The sequence below is a fragment of the Camelina sativa genome, chromosome 9 (genome assembly GCF_030686135.1).
Source record: "Camelina sativa cultivar CO46 ecotype springtype chromosome 9, ASM3068613v1".
In the NCBI taxonomy this organism is placed as follows: Eukaryota; Viridiplantae; Streptophyta; class Magnoliopsida; order Brassicales; family Brassicaceae; genus Camelina; species Camelina sativa.
Window position 1 is genome coordinate 39,515,398 of NC_141888.1, and position 12,031 is coordinate 39,527,428.

The 12,031-nt window shown below is 34.3% G+C and overlaps 3 protein-coding genes and 1 pseudogene across 4 annotated transcripts; 2 read left to right on the top strand and 2 right to left on the bottom strand.

Moving 5' to 3' along the window:
* Positions 1-2,042: 2,042 nt before the first annotated feature.
* On the top strand, positions 2,043-2,696 carry LOC104713950 (agamous-like MADS-box protein AGL61). Its single transcript, XM_010431178.3, has one exon. It carries the CDS (start codon positions 2,058-2,060, stop codon positions 2,694-2,696), a length of 639 nt encoding a protein of 212 aa, XP_010429480.2. The 5' UTR covers positions 2,043-2,057.
* A 1,439-nt stretch (positions 2,697-4,135) lies between these two features.
* On the bottom strand, positions 4,136-5,504 carry LOC104715943 (F-box/kelch-repeat protein At4g39753 pseudogene; annotated as a pseudogene). The gene has a single exon (XR_015565790.1). The product of XR_015565790.1 is annotated as an F-box/kelch-repeat protein At4g39753 pseudogene (transcript).
* Positions 5,505-8,004: 2,500 nt separating this feature from the next.
* LOC104713951 (uncharacterized) lies at positions 8,005-9,683 on the bottom strand. Its single transcript, XM_010431179.3, has 3 exons — positions 9,242-9,683; positions 8,426-8,575; positions 8,005-8,294 (listed from the first exon to the last, which is right to left on the bottom strand). The coding sequence occupies exons 1-3, from the start codon at positions 9,437-9,439 to the stop codon at positions 8,214-8,216; spliced, it is 429 nt and encodes a 142-aa protein (XP_010429481.1). The 5' UTR covers positions 9,440-9,683; the 3' UTR covers positions 8,005-8,213.
* Positions 9,684-9,762: 79 nt separating this feature from the next.
* Positions 9,763-10,262, top strand: LOC104715944 (putative steroid-binding protein 3). Its single transcript, XM_019230102.2, has one exon. The coding sequence runs from the start codon at positions 9,763-9,765 to the stop codon at positions 10,063-10,065; it is 303 nt and encodes a 100-aa protein (XP_019085647.2). The 3' UTR covers positions 10,066-10,262.
* The last annotated feature ends 1,769 nt before the right edge of the window (positions 10,263-12,031 follow it).

Sequence of the window (12,031 nt, forward strand, 5' to 3'; positions counted from 1 at the left end):
AAATCATTTAACATAATTCAACCAATAAAAAAATACCGCAGAATTTAAATAATCAAAAATTATTAAATTAATATCAAAAAGTGCATAGAAACTTCAGAAAATCTTATAATATGGAATAAATAAATAAAGGCTTAAAGATCTTATATATTCATAACACTATGAATAACATAAAATTTAAATTTCATTAATAAGTATAAACATTAAAATTATGTAAAATATAATTTTTCATATATTCACATACTTTTTTGGCTGGAAAAACTTCATTAAATTCAAAATTTATTACAAAGATATATACGACATAATTATTGTAACAAAGTTTATTATATATATATGCATCATATACGTATATCACTAATGTATCATTCTATGTGGGTTATTTTCAATCCGAAGGTTGAAAGTACAAATTTTCAAATAAGCATAAACTATTGGACCTAGATGATATTCCATTTGATTAGTTCGTCAACAATATTGAATGGATGGACATAACATTTGTAGGCCTATGCATAGCATTATGTTTAATCCAAGTTCGTATAAACGGATTATGTTACCGAAATATCAAATTTTGGTTTTTATTTGCTCGAATTCATTTATACCAAGAGATTTGGCATTACTAAAGAAGTGAGCAAATTTTTTTACTACCTTTCAAGTCAGCATGCCGTTAAACGAGAAAAAAAATATATATTATTACAGTTATATATAGTAATTGGATTTTCATTTTGTGTCCAAAATTTCAGCTCAAAGACATGTTGGGAGGACATTTATGAATCATTATAGTAGTAAATCTCACACTGTCCTCCGCATGGTAATAAAGATTGCCACAAACGCATCATGTAGTAAAAAGACAAGCTTGTGAAAGTTTAAAGTCATTGGAGTAATATAGAGGCTAGTCTAATGGTTGTGCTCCTGAAAAATTAAAGAGCTAAAGATTTTCATTTGTGTGCTAAAAATTCGACAGATTCATTCTCTAATTAAAATTATTCTTCATTACGTTAACGTGTTATTTCAACACATGTTTAGATACCCTATTCATTTCACGTCACGTTAGAAGAAATATACATTAGTAGAAACTTGTATGTATAATATCCTTTTAAAAAAGAAACAAAAAGACTTGTATAATTTTTTACTCGGAAGCCTGGAAGAAATTGACGTGGAAAAATGATGATATATGATTTTGTATAAATGATAGAACATAATAGAAGAAGGCATAGGAAGGAGCAAGTTGGACGATGCATTGCGAGAATAGTTCGCAACAAGGCGTGTCTAGCTAATCTTCTATCCAAAAGTTATGTTTTTCTGGTCAAGTAATTTATATTTTCTATTCAAATGTATTTAGCTCTATTACTTACGAAAAATGATGCATCTAATGTTACATATATATATATATATATATTGAATATATATAACACTACTTTTATTTGCATAATAGTTTAACATGTGTATATATACGTTTTGATTTACAACCTTTTTTGTAACAGAAAACCCACACTCATTAGGACAATCATCCATCTATACACAAGACAATAATAAAAGTTAGGAAAACAAAAATTGCATTACCAAGTTAATACTATTATAACTTACACAAAATCTTGGAATTTTATTATCTATCTGCAAAAGTAAAGACAAAACCAGTAATTACAAATAGATGTTACAAATATGAAAACAAATGACCAACTTTGCAAGTTGATCTCATAATAATGCCACGCTCTAAACTCACTCATTAGGACACAACCTTTTTTGTAACATAAAGAAATCATTCATTAGGACAATCATTCATTTTATACATAAGACAACTATAAAAAGCAAAAAAAAAATATCATTGCATTACCAAATTAAGATTTATAACTTACACAAATCTTTATATTTTATTATCTATCCACAAAATTAAAAACAACCAGTCATTACAAATGGATGTTACAAAAATAAAAATAAATTACCAACTTTGCAAGTTGATCTCATAATAATGCCACACTCTAGACTCAAGCATGTATATAAACAAGCATTCTCTCCACCAAATATACCAACAAAGAAAGGAAACTTAAACCCTCCACTAAAAAAAAATGATGATGTCAAAGAAGAAAGAAACCATCGGACGACAAAAAATTCCAATGGTTAAGATAAAGAAAGAGAGCCACAGGCAAGTCACGTTCTCTAAACGCAGAGCCGGGCTCTTCAAGAAAGCTAGTGAGCTTTGCACGTTGTGTGGTGCAGAGATTGGGATCATCGTGTTTTCTCCCGCGAAAAAGCCTTTCTCTTTCGGTCATCCGAGTGTTGAATCTGTATTGGATCGTTACTTGTCCCGAAACAATATATCCTTAGCTCAGACTCAACAACCGCAAGGGAACCCTGTAGCGGGCTGCGAACTGAATATGCAGTTAACGCAGATTTTGAGCGAGGTAGAGGATGAGAAGAAGAAGGGTCAAGCAATGGAAGAAATAAGAAAAGCGAGTGTGAGGCGGTCGATGATCAATTGGTGGGAGAAACCAGTAGAGGAGATGAATATGTTTCAGTTACAAGAAATGAAACATGCATTGGAGGAGTTGAGGAAGACGGTTGTGACAAATATGGCCTCATTTAGTGAGGTGAAAGAGGATGTGTTTGGTTTCTTGGACAACAAAGTGACAGCTCCTCCGTACATGAACATGTCGGCTGGTCTTTCAAGTATTTATAATTTTGCCAACGGAAATGGTTGTTTCTGATTCCAAAATTGTTTTCATTTTTTGTTTTTGGGTTGCAATATAGTATGAAAATGAATCAAATAACTTGTAAGCTAGTATCTTGCTAGCTTATTTTCTTTATGAAATTAGTTTTGTTGCCTTACAACCACAAAAATGATATTGATAAAGGGATTAATGTGAAAATATCAAATTTTTATTAATGTTATTCGTTTGAATTACTTGAATGGTTGATTATATGTTAAATGGATTTATAGCTTCTTTTGGGTATAACACATATATTTGAAAAAATTAAAGGCATATCCGACAATCAGAACAGAGGAAGGGATACATTGCTCATAATACGGCAACAATCTCACGTCTAGTATTTGTCTTTAGTGCAACCGCAGCGAGCGCATTTGCGGTTAAGCTATATATTGAGCGACGTAGAGGAGAAAAAGAAGACTAATACGGCACCAATTAATGAGATGAAAGATGATGTGTTTGTTTTCTTAGATAACAAAGTGATTGCTCTTTCATGAACATATGTTCTACTCTTTCGAGTATTTACTATTTTCCCTAATGAAAATGGTATCTTCGTATTCACAAGGTACTCTTTTTTTTTTTTCTTAGTAGCACCAGAAGGGAAGTGAATCAACATTATAATATCTTTGCTAGTCGTAAAATTTTCAGATTTTTTTTTCTTTAGTAACATAGAGAAAACTCTTATATATATGTATATTCTAAATTAAATGGATTAATGTTATGGGAACAAATCTTTACTAATGTTATCTGGTTGAACTACTCCAATGATAGATTATATGTTAAACGGCCTGAATTTTCACCGAGTTTATGGTGCGTTTCAACAATTTCTGGATTGTTCTTTGGCTTAATTCGTTTTTGTGATTGTGTATTCCACTTAAATGTAAACTATGTATCTTTTTAGGTGACTTATAATGTTGTCTAAGCCATCTACTCATGCATGTCAGAGCGTTTCAAGAGTATCGCAAAAGATGATTTTGATTTCTAGACTTGTCAAAATGTTTTACTTTTATTGCTTTGGTGTGAATGACTAAGTGAGTTAAATCACGCTATTTAGAAAGAGTATATTAGAAGTCGGGATGATACAAAAATGATTAGACATTGAGCCTGTTCGTTTCGTCGCCGCAAGTACTTGCGGCTGCGGCAGCCGCATGTGTTGTTGTTCGTTTGGTTGCCGCATGTGCTTGCGGCAAGACGCTGCAGCAAACGCTGATTCTAATTTTTGACATCGATTAGTTGCGGCGATTAAAAAGGTTGCGTTTCCCGCAGTCGCTGCCGCTGCCGCAGCCGCCTGCGTCAACGAAACGAACACGCCCATTATCTAACATAGTAGTCATGCATGACATGTATATTTGAAACAATTGATCGTGATACTGATAAACATGGAGGTACACAGAAATTTTAATCTGGGCATGTAGCATATGAGCATCGGATAACTTAAGTGATAATACCTGAATATATTCTTATTTATGTTACCAATGATTTAAGCCAGATACTACTTTGGTTTAAAACAACGAAATGTTTCAAGAATTAAATAAAATGGAAACATGTTGACAAATGACCAAGTCAGTATCGCTGTAGAACACAAGAAACAGTATTAACTAGGAACCTTAAGCATAACATGTTGACAAATGATCAAGTCAGTATGACTGTAGAACGCAAGAAACTGTATGAACTAGGAACCTTAAGCATAACACTAGACCATTCAACTTTCCCCCAAACCTGACCATTTTTGCGCCTTTCAAACGCAATCAGTGCACCACAAATATTCTTCTCTTCACAAATACGACAGCGAGGCTTCGTAGACTTGTCCCACAAGAGTAAGAGTTTTCCATTGAAGTTAACTGTCTCAACCAAACCACTACGACGACTTTGATTCAGTGAAGACAGACCTTTGACAACTCTCCAATCACTACATTCTTTGTCATACCACATAAAACTGTTGGGACGGCAAGAGTACCACACATTATCTACCACACACTTACTACCAATCTCAAGTTCTTTAGCTGCATCCTTCCATTTACCTATTTTTGGATCATAAACAGAATCCTTGCTCTCATTGCTCCTAACGTAAAGCTTTCCTTGGATAACTAGTATCCTATTAATCATTGTAGAGAAGCGGAGCTCGGGACCAGGGTCCGGTAGAGGTTTCCAAGTTTGAGTCTTTGTATCGAAAACCTCACCCCAAGTATCATTTGCACCACAACCTCCCATTACATATATTTTTCCATCAAAGAGACACGCAGCGTGATTCACTCGAGCTACAGACATGTTGGGAGCAAAACGCCATATGCAAGCATCCTTTTTACGAACCAACATGTTACGAGACGGAGGATACCGTTGTCTGAATGCATAGACATCTAAACCAACATTAACGATAAGCAATGGTTCAGAAGCATAGGAAGAAGGTACTTGTACCAATTTAGACTTCTTCTTCTTATTCTCCTCCTCCTCGTCGAAATCCTCAGGTTTGATCCAGAGCGTGTACCAAGTAGGAAGAGGACGATCGGGAAACTTTAAGCAGACGTAAAAGAAGGGCTCTTGTGTTTTGTGGTGAAATCGAGCGTGGTTAAGATCAATGGATGTAATGAGAGAGCGAAAGGTCTTGGAGACTAAGGAGAGTTTCGGGTAGTAGGATTTGGATAAACGGGATAAGCAGTGTAGGATGAGAACATCGGGGAGTGAAAAAAAGGATAGAGGAGGTGATGATGGATTCGATTTCCTCTTTTTCCATGGTGGTTCGTCTAACGAACTCGTAGCCGCAGAGGCGGCGGTGGTTCCGATCATTAGGTTAAAAGAGAATTAGGGCAATTTCCCTAAACACCTTAGGGCTTATAAATGTCTTTTATTTTTTATTTTTCTTAACTTTAAAAACATTTATTTAATATTAAAAGGTTAAGAGTAGCCAAAGCCCAAACCAATTAAAAATAAGACGAGTAAACCCTTAATTAACATTCATCTTTCTTGTTTTTTCTCGTCTCTTCAAACCATGCTGCCACCCTGAACCTTTTCTACTGTAAGATATCTCTCTCGCTATCTCTTGAGATATTCTGATCGATCTGTCATGCTAAAATAGCAAACTATCGGATCCAATCGTCGATCTGTGATTGTGGTTTTTCTTTTTTTTTTTTCGTTTTGTGAATCTTTCGCTATTCGGCAATGCCCTTACTGTCCTTGAGAACCCTTTGGTGGCTCAAGGATACTTCTTTAGCTAAAAGGATTTGATGTTTCATCTGTGTTTGTTTTGTGTTTGTGTTTGTTGTTGCATCTCACTATGTTTTTTGCGTTTGTCACTTGCATCTATGAAAACATTTTGATGTAAAAAAAAACAAAAATAAGTTAAGGAAAGCCTTTATAAAGTTATTCTTATTTTATAATCCATTCGAGTAACTATCACCAAAGTTAATGACCACTGAGTTGATAGCTTATATAGCACGACGATTGATCATAAAAACCTTTTTATCTGTCAAAATTTTCTTCTACTACTGATTTGTCGGTTCTGATCTGCCCATAGAGCCACACCTAAAAGAAGAGATAGTTCTTGAGGTATTTTGGTTTAAGTCTTTGTTTTGCTGAGCATGATTAAAACATTAAAGTTTAGACTGTTTTGTATGGTCTTTGTTCATTTTAGCTTTCTCTTTTGTTTCCTAATGAGCATGGTTAACACTTGTTGTCTTACTTTTGCTGAGTTCCAACTTCCAACTGTCATCATAAGTTATAGACTTGAAATGTTTCCTATTTGTGAGTGATTCAAAGGTTATGGTCGATCTGTAATTGCAAATATCAAACCTCGTTCAGTGATTGTGTTTATGCCTTGTCCGTTTTGTCAAACCCTCGCTGCTGCTCGTCAATGCCCTTACTGTCCAGGCTGCCGAAAAACCCTTTGGTGGCTCAAGGATACTTCTTTAGCATAGATATATTAATCTATGAATATATGAAAGGATCTGATGTTTCATCTGTGTTTGTTGTTGCATCTCACTATATTGTTTTGCGTTTGTCACTGCATCTATGAAAACAATTGATGTCAAAAGAAAAAGTAAGGAAAGCCTTTACAAAGTTATTCTTAGTTTACAATCCATTGAATAATTCATCACCATTGAGTTCGATAGCTTATGGCATAACGAGTGATCATAAAAACCTTTTAATCTGTCAAAATTCTTCTTCTACTATTGCTTTCTCGGTTCTGATCTGCTCATAGAACCACACCTAAAAAATTGCAACAAAAAGGTTAATATATAATTAAATAGAACTAATTAAACCATTGATTTTGTATATTAAACCTCACTGATGCTATATACTAGATCATGGATCAATCATTTAAACACATTTTTTGTATCCTTATAGGAGGAAGAATTGGGGTGTCCCATGTCATGTGGAGAAATGTTTATGAAAACACATACAAGGGCATGCATATAGATCTTTTGTTGATAAAAAGAACAAACAAGTTGTTGAGGCTTATGAGAAGAGAACATGGAAAAGAGAATGTCTTGGATGAGGATGGTCCAGAAACTTCAGATAATTCGTATCAACAATCAACTCATCTGACCAGTGCCGGCCCAACCAATTTTACTGCCTAAAGCCAAAATTTTTTTTTTTGCCCATTAATAAACACTAGAAAAAAAAGTTACAAAAACTGGTACATACAAGCTCGAACTCGTAACACTAAAAGAGTATACAGGCGTACCGAACCACTATACCACCACAACTTTTTGAAAATTGATGCCCCTTAAATCACTAATATATTCTGGTGCCTAAAACCTTTGCTTTACGGGCTTTAGGTCAGGACCGGCACTGCATCTGACACTCACCCTTTAGGTAAAGAATGAGGTATTTTCGTTTCAAGTATTTGTTTTGCTGAGCCCAAAAGCTTTGTTTGCTTTGTTGATGGCTGGTTGATTTTCTTGTATGGTCTTTGTTCTCTTTATATTTTTATTTTGTAATATATCACATGATAATAGGGTTAAATTCTAAAAACATTGTTTGAATAAGTATATAGAGATATTTAAGGAGTATATTTATTTTGTTTTCATTTTATTCTATATATATATATCTCTAATTTAATTTCTGGCATGTAATACTAGATTTCAGTTTCACCTTCGTATTTTCTTTTTGACATTTATGTAAGTTTTGTAAGAAGTTTGTTGGTGACCAGACCAAAAAATAAAAAAGGGTAACGAAGATGCAAATGGTTTACGCAACCACATGAAAATGTAAGAAAAAAATACGAAGGCGATGCTTTACTAATCGCTACTATCATTGACATATACTCTAATGAAATCGTAAGAGTCACGTTTGTTGATTGCAAGAAATCTTTTTGTAGCCCTTTGGTTATTCATAAAGAAATGAATAAATGAACATATACCACATGCAAACATAATACTTGTGAAAATATATACGCATATCTAACTTAGATTCCACTCGAACCAATATATAGTGATTGATATACCACATGACATTTTAGCTCCACAAACAATCATTAAAGATTAAAAACCCTCACGTAACTTGCTTTTCGCTCTTCAGCTACGACGACGGCACTGGAGGCTTTTCTAACCACTTGGCACGAAACCCAGTTCCTTTGCAATCCCTACAGCAAGCAGATCCCTGAAACCAATGAACGAATCGAGTGTTCATACTTTTGAAGATATATAATCAGGAAGACACATCGGGCAGGTCTATACTTTTGAGGACAAAAAAACGATTAACCACTGTGTTTTTTATGTTAGATTACAAACCTGTCCGGAGCAGATCACGCAAGAAGTATTCCTTGAAGGTACTTGGCAAAGCATGTTATCACCGAGGATGAAGAATCCTGTACCCGCACACCATTTGCATTCAACATGACCCTTTGAATTGCATGATGAACATCCAACAGGACTTGGTTGCTGCAGTGAACACAAAGCAGATAACTGAGTCACAACACATACAAATCTTGTAACACATAGAAACAGAAGCGATCTACTGAAGTTTTCAGAAGGGTACACGAGTTCAATGTTAAAGCTTGAGGAAACTGCAAATGCTAGAAGAAATTAAGGCTTCATAATTCTTAATTTGTGGATAGATTCTTTGAAATCAATATAAGAGAATAAGCAGAGAATCCAACAATTGTACAAGCAAAGCAAGCTGCAAAACTAGAATGCATTGCGAGATTAAGTCAAGCAAGCCTCAACCCTCAGGGATCACGAAGAACAATCTAATTAAGCAACTAGCGTGTTGTCATTATATGTCCACAAACCAAATGAACTGTGAACAAAATCTTAACAAACCCAAAGGAACATAGCAATTACAGTGTTTTTACGATATCAAACTGCTCGTACAAAGACCTTTTAAACTTGCTGATTCTAATTCACCTCTTAATCTGAATTTAACCATATCTTATCACAAATCCAAGTTCTTAATCTCATACAAACCTGCACATAGCTCTTCAATCATACAACGCAAGTAAAAAGTATGAAGTTCTTAGTAATTACTCAGATTCAATAAAATCACAGGAATCAAAATTAACAACAAGTAGGGAGCAATACTATTAATCTAGGAGAGAAAAACGAAACCTGTGAGATAATCCAAGCTTGATCCATACGCTTGGCGAAATTTGAAGAACTCTCAGGCGAATCCACCGCCGAAGCCTTGACGGTAATAACGGGAAAGCGGCGACGAGCCGGTACAAAACCTAGCTTCGTTCTCCTCCATGGTGGATTCAAAATTGGTTTTGTTACGAGGTGTGCATCGCAACACATGCAAATCTCCATTTCCTTCTTCTTCTTCTTCTTCTTCTTCTTGTTGGCCGAGAAGGTTGAATTCAGAGGTTTAAATTTGTCTTTTGCAATTTTCGTTTTGTTTTGGGTATTGCCAAATTGGAAGACGAGAGGAGGAGAAAAGTCTCGGAACAGAGAAATTGGTTTAATGGGCTCATTTAAGTCCGGTCTCGTCAAATTACCGATTCAAATATCTCTAACCGGTATCAAAATCCCGGTTAAAGATATTAACCGGTATCTCTCTCAAGCTTTATAATTTTTAGTTGGTTCTTTCCAGAAACATTCGATCTAAAAAGCGTAAGCAAAAAAAAAAAAAAATGGAGTTCACCGCAGAGCAGCTAAGCCGATACAACGGCACCAACGGATCATCACCGATCTACGTCGCAATCAAAGGCCGCGTGTTCGACGTCACCACGGGAAAATCCTTCTACGGCCCCGGAGGCGATTACGCTATGTTCGCCGGAAAAGACGCGAGCAGAGCTCTAGGTAAGATGAGTAAGAACGAAGAAGATGTCTCTCCTTCTCTTGAAGGTCTCACTGAGAAAGAGATGAACACTCTCAATGATTGGGAGACGAAATTTGTAGCAAAGTACCCTGTCGTTGGCCGTGTTGTCTCCTAGATCTGGGAATTTATGATGATGATGATGATATGTAACTATGGTATGGTTGTGTGAGGGGATTTGTGTGTGTTTGTGTGTTTCTGATTTCGTGTGTGTTTGGATCTGATCGTTTTGGATGATGACGGTTTGATACAATGAACACATTTAAGTACGAAATTGTCTAATTGGAATAAATTGGTGTGTTCGTTTTGATCTTATTTGAATTTGTTGCTCATAATCGAATTGGATAGATCTGTGTTGTGGTATCACATGAAGATTGATATGTTTTTAAGGTTAGAGATTTGCCAAATTTTACTCAATTTAGAGTTTGAGAAAGTTTAAGGGAAGTTCGCATCTTTTAAAGATTGAAACTTTTCTGTAATTAATATGGTCTATAGACCTAATCTATTCAAGTTAGTAACCGACGATTTTTTCCAGGAAAAAACCAATTGAATATAGCGGAGTATAACTTCTTCGTAGTGGTTCCGTTCCATGCTCATTTCATAAGGAACCTCACCTGATTAATAACACAAGTAATTCACCTCGATATTGTTGCAAGTTAGAACTTAATTGGGCTTTTTTTTTTGTTCGATGGGTCTAATATGTATAAGATAACGATTTGGGCCAAACATTTAGAATTGTGGGATGACATCAGAAATAGGGGTTTGATGTTTGAACAGTTTGAACCCTACATTTTCTTTGTCGACGATACTTAACCTTGATTCGCTACAAGATCCAATTTGCGATTTTTTCGTCGATGGAACTATCTCCGTTTGCATCAAAACCTCTAAACAAAGCCGGATTAAAAGTGAAAAATGTCCGGCGAGCTTTGTTGATCTTCAATCTCGCCCTTGCAGGTTAGTCTAAATCTTTTAGTTTATGTGCATAACATGTTTGATGAAATGCCCAGCTGAGAAATTTCTTTCTTATGATCCTTTCTTTAGTAATTGATTATTTATTTATAAACAGTTTAAATTTAAAGTATGATAATTTCACTTTCAATATTAGCTAAATTTATATTCTAATTGTTTTGGGGTCAGGCGGCTTATATATTTACAAAAATAGAAGAAAGGAAAACAGAGAGTGCAACACAAGTCCCAGAGAAGGAAGAAGCCAAACTGATCCTTGAACCGGATCTGCTGTTTGAATTTGCACAGTTGATTGTTACTGTCACAAAAATATGGATTGATGCCATGTTTTACTGCTTGGATTGTTGTTGACTCTAACCAACATATACATTGAATAAGATTTTCATATTTTATAAGAAATTAGAATATCATTCCACAGCATATTAAGCTGTTATTGGTTTTGCTTTCGGTGTGAATTCTCTTACAAGTTACATGCTGTTGTCAATTTTTGTAAAGGGAATTTTGAGATTTTGAACAGTTTAGTTACGATAATGTTGTGTACTAACATGTTATATATAATTGGTTTGGATCGGAGTTGGTTTGGAGTGTATCGGACAAATATGCGAATGGTGAAATAAAAATGAACTAGAATATTACCCGTGTTCTTGAAATTCATTTATTTTGTTTATTTGGTAATTTTTATTTAAAACATCGTACATGTGATTATTTTATTTGTTTTAAAAATTTTTTTTGAATAGAACACTATGTCATGAAATCATATATTGAATATGATTTATGAAAATAACATCTATTTTGTAAAATATATTATGGAAAAAACTTTGATTCGATTTCTTTTAAATGGAAAAAAACATACATAAAGTAAACTCTACTTTATACACCAACACATGCATGATGCATGTCATTAAGTTTGAAGATCTAAGATAATAACCGTAAAAAATAATCCATTTAAAGTATTTTCTATTTACAATTATTATATATAAAAACTTAATATGTACAAAATTATTTTTAGTAGATATAAATATATATATATATATATATATATATATATATATATATAAGTTCCAGTGAAATTATTTATTGGTAAAATTCATTCTAACTCAATTATATAAATAGTAAGA